At 32.0% G+C, this 16,696-nt stretch overlaps 1 protein-coding gene across 1 annotated transcript; it reads left to right on the top strand.

Moving 5' to 3' along the window:
• Positions 1-1,633: 1,633 nt before the first annotated feature.
• LOC139877854 (1-phosphatidylinositol-3-phosphate 5-kinase FAB1B-like) lies at positions 1,634-8,325 on the top strand. The gene is made up of 8 exons (XM_071865257.1): positions 1,634-1,914; positions 2,824-3,211; positions 3,711-4,042; positions 4,549-4,672; positions 4,745-4,867; positions 4,984-5,781; positions 7,032-7,295; positions 7,734-8,325. Exons 1-8 carry the CDS (start codon positions 1,808-1,810, stop codon positions 8,034-8,036), a joined length of 2,439 nt encoding a protein of 812 aa, XP_071721358.1. The 5' UTR covers positions 1,634-1,807; the 3' UTR covers positions 8,037-8,325.
• Positions 8,326-16,696: the final 8,371 nt, after the last annotated feature.

The following is a 16,696-nucleotide window of genomic DNA, read 5'->3' as shown; positions in this document are numbered from 1 at the left end:
AATGGCATCCATACAACCACAAACATTCAAGATCACAACAGATACACACGGTCTAGGTTTTCATCGACTATGCACAATTAAATCATCACAATAATAACACGATCATGACAATAACTATGGCTTGCTCCATGGCACAAGATGCATGTCTTGGCCATGGATATAAAGAAAAAAAATAAAGCATGCAAATTTATACACAAGCCATTAACAAAACAACCACGCATGAATATTTCTAACCGTATAAAAACATAAGAGGCTCTTGATACCACTGTTGGCGATTTAGGGTTTTAAGAAAACGATTTTCTAATTAATTATTATCATGTACCTTCATATAATAATAACAATAATTTAAGCGGAAGCGTATTAATTAAATTAATAATAAATCACCAAAACGAATCCATATAATTTATACGGTTAAATAAATAAATACAACAAGAGAGTTTAAAGATTATACCTTCTTGAAGAACCAGATTGAAAGAAGAGAAACTAACAATCAAAATGATGATTACCGCTAAGGTAGTCCACACTACACTTCGAACAATGTCAAACGGATGTGCTAGTCCCGTCAAGTAATAATAGATAATCGCAAGGATTATTTATTTAGTGAATCGTTAAGAACCAAAATATATAAATATATATTCTGCTTGTTCGTAGAACTCGTCGTACACGAATAATAATGTTTAGATGGCTTTGTTTAAGTTTGCCGAAAAAACAAATATGACTTGTGAGGGATTTTTGTTTGTTTTTTTTTTCTCTACTAAAAAACAAGAACCATAGTATAATATATATATTTTTAACAAGTCGGTTGACGATCTTTTGGATACACGTATCCATTCTAAAGTTTAACCAAATCCTCATTTTATTTAATATTTAAATATTATAACTTATACTTGGTCCATAAGTAAACAACATATATAACTTTTATATCAAAATATGTATACGGGATCAACACGAATTCATAAGTTACCAAACTCAATCAATTAATTAATAATTAACTAATTAATTAATTAAATATTTAATTACGTGTTTTCTTTATTAACAAGAACCATAGTATAATATATATATTTTTAACAAGTCGGTTGACGATCTTTTGGATACACGTATCCATTCTAAAGTTTAACCAAATCCTCATTTTATTTAATATTTGAATATTATAACTTATCCTTGGTCCATAAGTAAACAACATATATAACTTTTATATCAAAATATGTATACGGGATCAACACGAATTCATAAGTTACCAAACTCAATCAATTAATTAATAATTAACTAATTAATTAATTAAATATTTAATTAAGTGTTTTCTTTATTACTTGAATAATACATATCATATATATATATATATATATATATATATATATATATATATATATATATATATATATATATATATATATATATATATATATATATATATATATATATATATATATATGCGTGACCTCAAAGACTCACATAAATTTAGTTATATAGTTATGTGTTGTACCTTTCGCGTTAATCCTACGTATCTATATATCTATATATCTATATATATGCTTGAATGTTTTCTTCTTGGAATTTTTAAGTTTCTAGTGTTCTGAGTTGTCTACTGCATGCGCTATAGGTGGAAGCATCTCAAGGCTTTCTATATATTTATTCATTCATCTATTTCATCAATCAATAACTCATTCAACCCGTTGACTTGAATTAAACAGAAAGAAACAACTTAAGTTGAAGTTGTTGAGGTGGTTGTCACAGATTGCCATCTAGCTGCTTAACTTTTACATCTGCGCTCAGCTCTTTTCAACATAATTCTATTCAAAATCCACTCATGGAATCAACTTTAGACGAATATGATGCACTACCAATCAGGACCGATGAACAACTAGTCGATGTGGCCTCTCATTCTCTTAGCCCTGTTGGGCCGTTGCTGAACAGGTTTTTTTTTTTCTTTTTTTCTTACGTTGCGTTTGATAAAAACTCAATAATTTAACGATTAATGGTTCATAATCTGCTGAAATGAATTTGTTTCTAAATGAAAATAACCTATTTATAATCACTTTGAATGAACAATATGAATATGAATGATGTAAAATTAACTTATTAACCTTTTTGCATGAATTAAAAAACAATATAGTTGTTTAATAAGTGTCCTTGATTTATTTTAGAAAAATATTACGGTGCTTAATGTTAAGAGAGTATTTAGCTCTAAATTGGTTTAATATTGAACTTTGAACCATTCAACGTTGTATGAAACGCGTTCTGAATGCTTCAACAACATTCAGCGCTGAACTATTCAATTAAGAATTAACCAAACACATAATCTATCATCACTTATAGTTTAAAAAGATAATCATTACAAAATAATTTTCATTTCTTGACACTTTCATTATTTTTGACACTTGTAACACATTAATAACTTGACATGTTTTTAACACCTATAAGTATCACTAAGTTGGAAACTTGGAAAAATATGGTGTCAAAAATTTTAGTGTCAAAAAATATGGTGTCAAAAATTTTTGAAGTGTCATTAACTTTTTGACACTTTTAAGGTTATTGGGTTTTTCTTTTTGACGCTTTAAAGTGTCAAAAAACTTTATGACACTTATAGATGTCAAAAAATAACTGAAGTGTCAAAAAATGGAACATTTTTTGTAGTGAATATTGTCTTTAGATACTTTTCCATGGTTGAGCCATGAAGCTTATGTTGCGTTATTTTCCATGTGTCTAAATTATTTGACTATGTTTTTTTTATAGCATACAATCTGCGTGTTTATCTGAGACCTGATATGTTGAAATTATCATGTATTAGGCACTTATTTAACTATCCTTGTTTTATTACTTCAGTGGTGATGACAGGGGTGACGAATTTACTTATCCAAGGCATCTTTCAGAGTGTGATGATCCCTATTACAATGAATTACAAACGTATGCATCATCATCATCTTTATATTCTGCACAAGACATTGATGATGAACCTGTGGATCTTGAAAACAATAGATTGATATGGTTGCCTCCAGAACCACAGTTCTATGACGATTATGATGAAGACAATTACAATGAAGACGATTATGATGAAAAGAAGGAAAATCATCACAGCATTTTGGTATCTTTGTCATCCCACTGCGTGCCGAAGGGATGTGTTTGTGAAGGGTCCCGTCTTTTTTGCATTGAATACTACGGAAATTTTGATAAACCGTTGGGGTGCTTTCTCCGAGATAATTTGTTTGATCAAGTAAGATGATTATCATGTGTTATATAATGCATTTTTTTTGCATAGCAGTTTGAGATTATAGATCATATCACTATTGTAAAAAACCTCGATTACTCCGATTAATCACTGATTACTTCCTTTTAACAACAGTCCGTTCCGACTTTTCAAAATCCGTTTAATTAATCGGTCAACGTCGGTTAATGGGTCAAAATCGGATATGTTGATCAAAGTCCGTCAAAGTCAAAATTGGTCAACATTTTTAAATGAATTTAAACTAGAATTATAGAGTTTTTGAACAAAATGAACGATTATAGACAATTATGTTAAAGTTTATGCTTATGTTTTTATATTTATACATATAATTTTGAAATTTGTTATTTAAATGTACAAAAAAGTACAATCCGATTAATCCCTGATTAATCTCCGAATTGCCGATTACACTTTCCAAAGTCGCGACCGATTACTCCCCGAGTAGCAGTTTTGCAACCTTGGATTATATAAATTTATGGTTATTTGGCAGGCTTATAGATGTCGTTCATGCGAGATGTGTTCGGAAGCACATGTACAACGTTACACTCATAGGCAGGGTACGTTAACCATATCTGTGAAGAAGTTGACGGAAACTACCTTACCAAGGGGAAATGAAGGTAAAATTTGGATTTGGAATAGGTGCTTAAGGTGTCCACGGGTTAATGGTTTCCCTCCTTCAACTTCAAGGGTTTTGATGTCGGATGCTGCCTCGGGTTTATCGTTTGGCAAGTTTTTGGAGCTTAGTTTTTCTGATCATGCTGATGTTAGCAGAGTCGCTAACTGTAGCCATTCTCTACATCACGACTGTCTTCGTTTTTACGGGTACCTTTGCGTTGTTCATATTAACAATAGTCATTCCTATTTTTTTCTTTTTTTGAAAGGCAAGTCCTCAAAGTGTAGTAGCTAGTTGGGATTGAACTTGGGTCATTCCTAAATAATAATTACAATTTTTTTTTCTAAAGGCAAGGTCTCAAAGTGTAGCTAGTGGGGATTGAACCTGGGTAAAAAGGTAAAAGATAAAAGGTAGAAGGTTTTCCCTGTTCGGGCTACCTGAGAGGGCGAGTAATCCGACCCCATAATCTGATGTACGCAGTCCAACATGATTCCAACCCATCCCCGACCACCACTAAATATTCGTCCTAGATGATATTCGAACATGAGACCTCTTTCAAGGAACTCAGAGCCTCGACCACTGAGCTATCGTGTGATGGTTTGGGGATTGAACCTGGGTCATACCTAATTAGTAATTACAATATTGTATTTTGTATTTTATGTAGAATATGCTCAAGTTAGATTACCATGTCATAAATGTTTGGTTGTACCTGCAGGCTGGGTGAAATGGTTGCCTGTTTCCGCTATACATCAATCCGCGTCCATTCAGTTTACCTTCCTCCTTCCAAACTTGTTTTCAGATATGAGAATCAACAGTGGATACAAAATGAAGTAAACCAGGTTTGATTCTTACAAGAATTAAATTTGGATTAAAGCAAGTGAAATATCTTTTCTAATTATATCCATGAGCAGGTTGTTAGCCGGGCTGAGCTATTATTTTCAGTAATTCTTAATGCCCTGACCCAGATGTCACAATCAAGACGTGAAATCACAGATTTGGAAGATATGTTACAAAAGGAGAAGGCAGAATTCGAGGTCACATGCCTATGCTGTATTTAATTTATTTATTTATTTACATTTAAAAGTAAAAAGTTTTGGTAGCATTGCACTTAACAACAACTACAGCAACAACAACTGTGATGTATTTGTAGGGGTCACTTTCAAAGATTTTAAACCAAAATGGTCTTGCAATGATTGATATTTTTGAGATCAACCGATTGAGAAGACAACTACTTTTCCAATCTTATGTGTGGGACCACCGACTGGTGTATGCAGCTACTGTTATTAGCGACAATTCGCCGGTTGATTCAGATATTATACAAGATTCATCATCAACTTGGTTTAGCATGCCATTTTTGAACCTTTACAATTCTTTAAATAAAAACTTGTTACCATTTTTGAACCTTAATGAGTACAGGGCAGTCTACATATCATCGTATTGTGAATCAAACCTTCAGGGTGGAGCCCACCTTCTTCTACCTGTGGGTATTAATGACACTGTTGTTCCTGTATATGATGATGAGCCCACAAGTATCATATCCTATGCATTGCTCTCACCTGATTATGTTTCCCAGATGTCTCAATCTGCTGACTCAGCGATGTTTCAGTCGTTTATAGTTGATTTTGCAGATGATGGGCGTTGTGGTAAAGTTAAATACAATGTGACTTGTTACTACGCTAAGCAGTTTGAATCATTAAGGAGGATATGTTGTCCCTCTGAACTTGATTACATAAGGTCTCTTAGTCGTTGTGATAAATGGGGTAAAAAGGGTGGTAAGAGCAATGTTTTTTTTGCAAAAACGTTAGATGAACGGTTTATAATCAAGCATGTTACAAAGACAGAGATGGAGTCATTTAACAAGTTTGGTCCTTCATACTTCAAGTATCTTTCTGAATCAATTAGTTCTGGAAGCCATACTTGTCTTGCAAAAATATTAGGCATTTATCAGGTATCATCTGTTTATTTTGTTTTGCCCCTCTCATTATTATTAGTTATAAATTATTAAGGACAAAATTACGCAATTGGTCCTTAATGTTTGCCTAAAGTTTCATTGATGAACCTAAGGTGTTTTTTTAACGTGGATGGCTCTAATGTTTGAAAATGTTATGTCGTTGGTCCCTGAATGTAACAAACATTATTTTCTCATCGTTAGTGTGCATCACGTGAGATGCACACGAGGGTTTTTTAGTCATTTTAAATATGTAACAGATGTTCTTTCCCCATCTTAGTGTGCATCAGGTGAGTGTGCATCGTTATGTACCCATCGTTAATGACTAAAAAGCCCACGTGCATTCAGGTCATGCACACTAACGATGGGGAAATAACGTTTGTTACATTCGGGGACCAACGCCGCAACATTTTCAAACATTTGGGTCATCTACGTCAAAAAATACTATAGGTCTTGAAAGTCTGAAACTTTAGGCAAACATTAAGGACCAATGGCGTAATTTTGTCATTATTAATTGATGTGAACTTGAAGTGCATTGGTTTTGTTATATGTTTTTGTTTTTCGACTATCTTTATTTTGTATGTGTCTTTCGTTGTAGTTCGTTTTTTTCTTTTGTTTGGCCTTGGGGGCCTTTGGGTTGTAATTGTTTCGAGGCTTCATCTTTTCGATGAATGTCCCCGAGTTTTCTTATAAAGTTCAATTTTTTTTTGCCAAAAAAAATTGAGGTGTCACCTTGTTTTTTCACGAGGTTCGACCATGTTCTTGCAGATCAATTATTGAAGCTATTATGTAGTTTTTACTACATTCTCAAATTCCTATTATGAGATTTAAATAAGATTTAATCCTCTAGATAAAAAGAAGTTTTTTATTTCGGGGAGGGGGGGATATCATATAGAAGAATGAGGAGGTCTATTTAACATTATAGCATAATGTTACTTCTATTGAGACCTTAATTTAGGTTTTCGGTGTGGCATGAGGAATTAATTAACCCCGAAGTCTAATTGATTACGATAGTTAAAAATTGGTTCGTCATGTAAATGGATTAGCAGTATTAGGTGACACGTACATTCTCGATTGAAAATCACCATAATACTTTTAAGAAGTTTAAACCCGACATAATAGACAGACAAACTAAACTGTCTTAATCATGTAAAGTGTATTTAATTAAATCATCCATGTTCTAACTCTGTTATGGATCATTGTTGTGTTGATATAATAATGTATTTATTTGCGGGGAATATTGTTTGAAGGTAACTAAGCAAATGAAAAGGGGTAAGAAAGTGAAAATGGATGTGTTGGTTATGGAGAATCTTTTGTTTGGAAGGAATTTAGCACGGCTTTATGATCTTAATGGATCTTCAAGCTCGCGGTATAATCCTGATTCCTATGGGAGTAACAAGACTCTATTGGATCTGAATTTGATTGAATCGATGCCAACCTCTCCTATATTTGTTGGAAACAAAGCGAAAAGATTGCTGGAAATGGCCGTTTGGAATGATACTTCTTTTCTTGCTGTAAGTAGTTTTCCTCATAACTTGATGTATAATTGTTACGAGTAAGTATTAGGGTGCGTTTGGATTAAGTTGCTTCTGAATTACAATAATCTGTTTGATAATCATTTTGTTTGATAATCATTTTGAACGAATAATGTGAATAATGTAAAATTACCTTATTAACCTTTAAAATAAAATAAAAACTACAATATAATTGTTTAATAAGTGTTCTTGATATAAGTTAAAGAAAATGTTACATAAAATTTTGGTGCTTAATAGTTAAGAGAGAATTTCGGCTCCGAATAGTTGAGCATTCAGCACCATAGGTCATAAACAAACGTGTTTAATGTTGAATGGTTCAATATTGAACACTGAACCATTCAATTAATAAGTAAACAACGCACCCTTAGTCTCCATGTTTTGTTAACGTGTAGTCATCTTTGTCGTGTGTGTTTTTAGTCAATTAATGTGGTGGATTATTCGTTGCTGGTTGGAGTAGATGAAGATAAGCATGAACTGGTTTTAGGGATAATTGGCTTCATGAGACAGTATACATGGGACAAGCATCTAGAGACATGGGTTAACGCTTTTGGGATTCATGGTGGGCCCAAGAATGCATCTCCAAGTCCAATTTCACCTAAACAATACAAGAAAAGATTTAGGAAAGCAATGACAACATACTTTCACATGGTTCTCGATCAATGGTCCCCTCCTCCTTCTCAGGAGGGCCAAAGGGGAACTTTTCATGCCGCCGCAGATTGATATAGTGTTGTTTTTACAATTCATTTGTTGCAAGGTGAAGAAAAGAAGGCATTGATAGAGGAACCTTTGCAAAATGAATGGGGGTGGGTACTTATTTGCTGACCTACCCAAGAAAGTTCTATACATGAGTGCTTGTTTTTTTTGTATATGTAGATGTAAATGATGATAGTCAATAATTTATTGTGGGTTGTTTAAAGTATGTTTATTTGATATTGAATTTCAGTGCTGTAATAATCTATAAATATGGAACTGCTGCTTATATATTGATCTATCAATTTGGTGTTGTTTAAACAGATCTCTCTCGTTATTTCTACAAATTCACCTGAATTGTTGGAACATGTGTATTTGAAATGGGATAAACATAAATATGATAAATATGATTGATAGACAAAGCCAAATAAGACGTTGAAACTATATAGCATGTTTCTTTTCTTCTAAATTACAACGCAAGTGTTGTAAGAATCCCCTTGTATTGTTTCTTTTTCGTGAAATATAATTGCCTTTCAGAAAAAAAAAATTACAATGCAAGTATGCAATCAAGGCAACGTGTTGAATAATCTTTTAACGTGCAGTCTTTCACGAGGTTAGAAAAACACACCGAGAAACTGTTGGCATGTGGTATCTTTTGGGTTATTGAACAAAAAGCCTATATTTCTAACACACCATAACAATTCGCCATCAAAATAATAATTGAACTACTACTCGTAGATGTTTGTCAACTTTTTCGAACAATCTTAAAGTGGTTTACGATTCGGTTGACCTGAGTTTGATGTCAAGTGATTTGTGTAGTGACCCGAACTTTTCCATGTTTATATATATTAAATGAAATTAATATTTACATGATTAAGTGTTTCCAACATGTTAAGCAATCAAACTTGTTATGACTTGATTAATTGAAATAGGTTTCATATAGACAATTGACCACCCAAGTTGACCAGCGATTCACGAACGTTAAAACTTGTAAAAACTATATGATGACACACACACACACACACACACACACACACACACACACACACATATATATATATATATATATATATATATATATATATATATATATATATATATATATATATATATATATATATATATATATATATATATATATAGTTAACATGATATTATGATAAGTAAGTATCTCATTAGGTATTTTAACAATGAGTTATATGCATAAAAATGAGACTATCGAATTAAGAAACTCGAAAACGATATATATAACGATTATCGTTATAACAATGTCTTATTAATTACATATGAATCATATTAAGATATTGTTACACTATATTTAAACATGATAAATGATAAGTAAACATATCATTAAGTGTATTAACAGTGAACTACATATGTAAAAACAAGACTACTAACTTAAGGATTTCGAAACGAGACATATATGTAACGATTATCGTTGTAACGACATTTAATTGTATATATATCATATTAAGATATATTAATACATCATACTATCATGATAATGAAATAATTTAACATCTCATTAGATATAATAAACAATGGGTTAATAACATTTAACAAGATCGTTAACTTAAAGGTTTCAAAACAACACTTACATGTAACGACTAACGATGACTTAACGACTCAGTTAAAAATGTATATACATGTAGTGTTTTAATATGTATTCATACACTTTTGAAAGACTTCAATACACTTATCAAAGTACTTCTACTTAACTAAAATACTTACAATTACATCCTTGTTCATTTTCATCAACAATTCTACTCGTATGCACCCGTATTCGTACTCGTAAAATACCCAGCTTCTAAAGGTATGTACTATTGGTATTTACACTCCAATGATCAGCTCTTAGCAGCCCATGTGAGTCACCTAACCATGTGGGAACCATCATTTAACATCTAGCATGAAATATCTCACAAAATTACAAACTAATGGAGCCTATATGGCCATCTCATATTCACGTGAAGTAGAAGCACTCTAAACACATTCACTTTGCAATTTTCTTGAATCAAATTAATCTCTCTCAAGTGTTCTTCCTTTGTTCTAAGTGTTCTTCATCATCTTCAATAAAATCTATCTTAATCTAGTTCATAAATCCATACATAAACCAAGATACAAAATAACTACTCAAGAACACACCAACAACACTTCCAAGTTTGCTAGTTTGCTTTCAATCTTGCAAATCCATTTAAAGTGATCATCCAACCTCAAGAAATCTTTCTTATTTACAGTAAGATATCTCTCTAATACAAGGTAGTACTCATATTCAAACTTTGATTCAATTTCTATAACTATAACAATCTTATTTCGAGTGGAAATCTTATTTGAACTTGTTTTCGTGTTATGATTTTGCTTCAAGAATTTTCAAGCCATCCAATGATCCTTTGAAGCTAGATCTATTTTTCTCATTTCCAGTAGGTTTATCCACAAAACCTGAGGTAGTAATGATGTTCATAACATCATTCGATCCATATGTATGAAACTATCTTATTCGAAGGTTTAAACTTGTAATCACTAGAACATAGTTTAGTTAATTCTAAACTTGTTCGCAAACAAAAGTTAATCCTTCTAACTTGACTTTTAAAATCAACTAGACACATGTTCTATATCTATATGATATGCTAACTTAATGATTTAAAACCTGAAAACAAGAAAAACACCGTAAAACCGGATATACGCCGTCGTAGTAACACCGCGGGCTGTTTTGAATTAGTTAATTAAAAACTATGATAAACTTTGATTTAAAAGTTGTTCTTCTGGGAAAATGATTTTTCTTATGAACATGAAACTATATCCAAAAATCATGGTTAAACTCAAAGTGAAAGTGTGTTTTTCAAATGGTCATCAAGACGTCGTTCTTTCGACTGAAATGACTACCTCTTATTATATGGACTTGTAACATGTATTTATGACTATAAACTTATACTTTTTTTGTTTAGATTCATAAACTTAAGTTCAATAGGAAACCATAGCAACTTGAATCACTCAAAACGGATTTAAAACGAAGAAGTTATGGGTAAAACAAGATTGGATAATTTTGCTTGTTGTAGCTACGCGAAAATTGGTAACAAATCTATATTAATCATATCCTGGCTAACATATATTGTATTACATGTATTCTAATATATTTTGTAATCTTGGGATACCATAGACACGTATATAAATGTTTTGACATATCATATCGACCCATGTATATATATTATTTGAAACAACCATAGACACTCTATATGCAGTAATGTTTGAGTTAGCTATACAGGGTTGAGGTTGATTCCAAAAATATATATACTTTGAGTTGTGATCTAGCCTGAGACGTATATACACTGGGTCATGGATTGATTCAAGATAATATATATCAATTTATTTCTGTACATCTAACTGTGGACAACTAGTTGTAGGTTACTAACGAGGACATCTGACTTAATAAACTCAAATCATTATAATGTAATAAAAAATATTGTAAATATATTTTGAACATACTTTGATATATATGTACATATTTGTTATAGGTTCGTGAATCGACCAGTGGCCAAGTCTTACTTTTCGACGAAGTAAAAATATGTGAAAGTGAGTTATAGTTCCACTTTTTAAATCTAATATTTTTGGGATGAGAATACATGCAAATTTATAAATGTTTTACAAAATAGACACAAGTACGTGAAACTACATTCTATGGTTGAATTATTAAACCGAATATGCCCCTTTTTAGTCTGGTAATCTAAGAATTAGGGAACAGACACCCTAATTTGTAGTGACCCGAACTTTTCCATGTTTATATATATTAATTGAGATTGATATTTACATGATTAAATGTTTCCAACATGTTAAGCAATCAAACTTGTTAAGACTTGATTAATTGAAATATGTTTCATATAGACAATTGACCACCCAAGTTGACCGGCGATTCACGAACGTTAAAACTTGTAAAAACGACATGACGATATATATATATGGATATACATATGGTTAACATGAGATTATGATAAGTAAGTATCTCTATAAGTATATTAACAATGAGTTATATACATATAAACAAGACTACTAACTTAAGGATTTCGAAACGAGACATATATGTAACGATTATCGTTGTAACGACATTTAAATGTATATATATCATATTAAGATATATTAATATATCATAATATCATGATAATATAATAATTTAACATCTCATTAGATATAATAAACAATGGGTTAACAACATTAATTGAGATCGTTAATTTAAAGGTTTCAAAACAACACTTACATGTAACAACTAACGATGACTTAACGACTCAGTTAAAATGTATATACATGTAGTGTATTTAGATGTATTAAAATACTTTTGGAAGACTTCAAGAGATATATCAAAACACTCATACTTAACAAAAATGGTTACAGTTACTTTCTCATTCTTTTCTTTCATCAAGAATTCTAGTCGTATTCTTACCCGTATTATACACAGCTTCAAAACGTACTTACTATGGGTATATACCAATAGGAACTAGCATGGGATTCCACTCTTGATTATGTCATGTATGACTAATCAATTTTAACTTCTACCATGAGCTAGTCAACTAACTAGAACTCCTTTTAACCCCACTCACCACTCACCAATTACCACTCATCATTCACTCCATTTCACTTCCAATTCTCTTTCTAATTCTCTCTCAACACACACACACACACACTATTATGAACGTATTTTTCCAGTAGTTAATCATCATCTTCATCAAAAATCACTTCAAGAATCAAGCTATAATCATCATAGGAAGAACACTTTAAGAACACTTCAAAAATCCCTTCAAGTTTACTAATTTACTTCCAAGCTTTCTAATCCATTCCAAGTAATTATCTAAGATCAAGAAACCTTTGTTATATACAGTAGGTTATCTTTCTTATTCAAGGTAATATTCATATTCAAACTTTGATTCAATTTCTATAACTATAAACTATCTTAATTCGAGTAAAAATCTTACTTGAACTTGTTTTTGTGTCATGATCCTACTTCAAGAACTTTCAAGCCATCCAAGATCCTTTGAAGCTAGATCATTTCTTGTCACTTCCAGTAGGTTTACCTACTAAACTTGAGGTAGTAATGATGTTCATAACATCATTCGATTCATATATATAAAACTATCTTATTCGAAGGTTTAAACTCGTAATCACTAGAACATAGTTTAGTTAATTCTAAACTTGTTCGCAAACAAAAGTTAATCCTTATAACTTGACTTTTAAAATTAACTAAACACATGTTATATATCTATATGATATGCTAACTTAATGATTTAAAACCTGGAAACACGTAAAACACCGTAAAACCGGATTTACGCCGTCGTAGTAACACCGCGGGCTGTTTTGGGTTAGTTAATTAAAAACTATGATAAACTTTGATTTAAAAGTTATTATTCTGAGAAAATGATTTTTATTATGAACATGAAACTATATCCAAAAATTATGGTTAAACTCAAAGTGGAAGTATGTTTTCTAAAATGGTCATCTTGACGTCGTTCTTTCGACTGAAATGACTACCTTTACAAAAACGACTTGTAACTTATTTTTCCGACTATAAACCTATACTTTTTCTGTTTAGATTCATAAAATAGAGTTCAATATGAAACCATAGCAATTTGATTCACTCAAAACGGATTTAAAATGAAGAAGTTATGGGTAAAACAAGATTGGATAATTTTTCTCATTTTAGCTACGTGAAAATTGGTAACAAATCTATTCCAACCATAACTTAATCAACTTGTATTGTATATTATGTAATCTTGAGATACCATAGACACGTATACAATGTTTCGACCTATCATGTCGACACATCTATATATATTTCGGAACAACCATAGACACTCTATATGTGAATGTTGGAGTTAGCTATACAGGGTTGAGGTTGATTCCAAAATATATATAGTTTGAGTTGTGATCAATACTGAGATACGTATACACTGGGTCGTGGATTGATTCAAGATAATATTTATCGATTTATTTCTGTACATCTAACTGTGGACAACTAGTTGTAGGTTACTAACGAGGACAGCTAACTTAATAAACTTAAAACATCAAAATATATTAAAAGTGTTATAAATATATTTTGAACATACTTTAATATATATGTATATATTGTTATAGGTTCGTGAATCAACAGTGGCCAAGTCTTACTTCTCGACGAAGTAAAAATCTGTGAAAGTGAGTTATAGTTCCACTTTTAAAATCTAATATTTTTGGGATGAGAATACATGCAGGTTTTATAAATGATTTACAAAATAGACACAAGTATGTGAAACTACATTCTATGGTTGAATTATCAAAATCGAATATGCCCCTTTTTATTAAGTCTGGTAATCTAAGAATTAGGAAACAGACACCCTAATTGACGCGAATCCTAAAGATAGATCTATTGGGCCTAACAAACCCCATCCAAAGTACCGGATGCTTTAGTACTTCGAAATTTATATCATATCCGAAGGGTGTCCCGGAATGATGGGGATATTCTTATATATGCATCTTGTTAATGTCGGTTACCAGGTGTTCACCATATGAATGATTTTTATCTCTATGTATGGGATGTGTATTGAAATATGAAATCTTGTGGTCTATTGTTACGATTTGATATATATAGGTTAAACCTATAACTCACCAACATTTTTGTTAACGTTTAAAGCATGTTTATTCTCAGGTGAATATTAAGAGCTTCCGCTGTTGCATACTAAAATAAGGACAAGATTTGGAGTCCATGTTTGTATGATATTGTGTAAAAACTGCATTCAAGAAACTGATTTCGATGTAACATATTTGTGTTGTAAACCATTATGTAATGGTCGTGTGTAAACATGATATTTTAGATTATCATTATTTGATAATCTACGTAAAGATTTTTAAACCTTTATTTATGAAATAAAGGTTATGGTTTGTTTTAAAAATGAATGCAGTCTTTGAAAAACGTCTCATATAGAGGTCAAAACCTCGCAACGAAATAAATTAATATGGAACGTTTTTAATCAATAAGAACGGGACATTTCAGTTGGTATCAGAGCGTTGGTCTTAGAGAACCAGAATTTTGCATTAGTGTGTCTTATCGAGTTTGTTAGGATGCATTAGTGAGTCTGGACTTCGACCGTGTTTACTTGAAAAATGATTGCTTAACAAATTTTGTTGGAAACTATATATTTTTAACATGTGAATATTATGTGATATATTAATCTCTTAACGCGTTTGATATTATGTGATAGATGTCTACCTCTAGAACAAGTCCCATTGACTCACCTAATAATAATGAAGAGTCAAATGTAAATTGGAATGATTCGTGGACTGATTCACAAGTTCCCGAAGAGGAACCGGAAGAAGAGTCGGAACCGGAAGAAGAATCAGAACCGGAAGAGGAGGAACCGGAGGAGGAAATAGAACCGGTGGGGGAAATAATAAAACGGTTAAGTAAAAGAAAATCCTCAACTAACCGACCAAGGTTAATTATGGTCATTGGTGTTTCCGCCAAGGAAGCAAAATATTGGGAGGATTACCAATTCTCCGATGAATCAGATTCCGACGAGAATTCCGATGATGTTATAGAAATTACCCCAACTGAATTTAAAAAGGCAAAAGAAAATAATAAGGGAAATGGCATAAAAATAGAGAAATCTAATTCCAACCCCAATGAACTTTATATGTATCGTCAACCCCCGAAGTCCTTAAGTTGTAACAATGACCCGGGAACCTCTAAACCACCAGGTTTTTCTAAACCAATGTGGATAACGACGGCTCGTATTAGGGGAACATCATATATCCCTAGAAACTTGGCAAAACGAACCAAAACCCAAGAAGAAGAAACAAGCGAGTCGGAATAAGATAGTTGTATTCGTGTGGTGTAATATAAGTAATATAGTGTGCTTATGCTTTATGATATATGTAAAAATTGCTTGTATTAATAAGTATTTTTTTTATGAATCTAACTCTTGTCTATTTTACAGTATAAAAACACAAAATGGATAGACAACCCAATATTTTAAGAGACCTACCCGGAGACATGATTGATGAAATCTTGTCTAGAGTCGGTCAGAATTCTTCGGCACAACTATTTAAGGCGAGATCGGTTTGTAAGACATTCGAAGAACGTTCCAAGAATGCCTTGGTTTATAAAAGACTTTCGTTCGAAAGATGGGGGATATCACATTGGGAAATCCATAAGTTACGATGTGTTTACTTTGACGCATATATTGCGGGGAACCCAAATGCTATTTTACGCAATGGGTTAAGAAATTATTTTGACTAAATATATCCGAATATTGGACTTCGTGATTTAGAAAAAGCGGCTAACATGCAACATAAAGAAGCATGTTATGCTTACGGATTAGTAATGTTCGCTTCTCACCAAAGTGAGAACAAGAACATCGGGCTACAACTATTAAACAAAACGTTCCCACAAGTGACGGAGTCGGTAATTGGGGTAAGAAATGAGGTTTTTAGATTGTTACGGGACTGTTGGACATTACGTAACCCTCGTCCCTTTGACGACGTTACAACACGCTGTCTTATCAACGGCCATAACGGTTATGTTCCACAAGACCAAGGATGGGAAGTAATCCTAGTAAAACCAGAATGCATGACTTGTTTCTGGACGTATGAATTACGTGTCTTTATTGCCTTTGCTGAACGACTTGTGTACTAGCTAGAATTATCTTCACAACCATCTTGTATCAAATTTATTGTGT

Source organism: Rutidosis leptorrhynchoides, chromosome 11 (assembly GCF_046630445.1).
Source record: "Rutidosis leptorrhynchoides isolate AG116_Rl617_1_P2 chromosome 11, CSIRO_AGI_Rlap_v1, whole genome shotgun sequence".
Classification (NCBI taxonomy): Eukaryota; Viridiplantae; Streptophyta; class Magnoliopsida; order Asterales; family Asteraceae; genus Rutidosis; species Rutidosis leptorrhynchoides.
The sequence above is the reverse complement of the archived record's forward strand: the minus strand, read 5'-3'. Positions and strand labels throughout refer to the sequence as shown.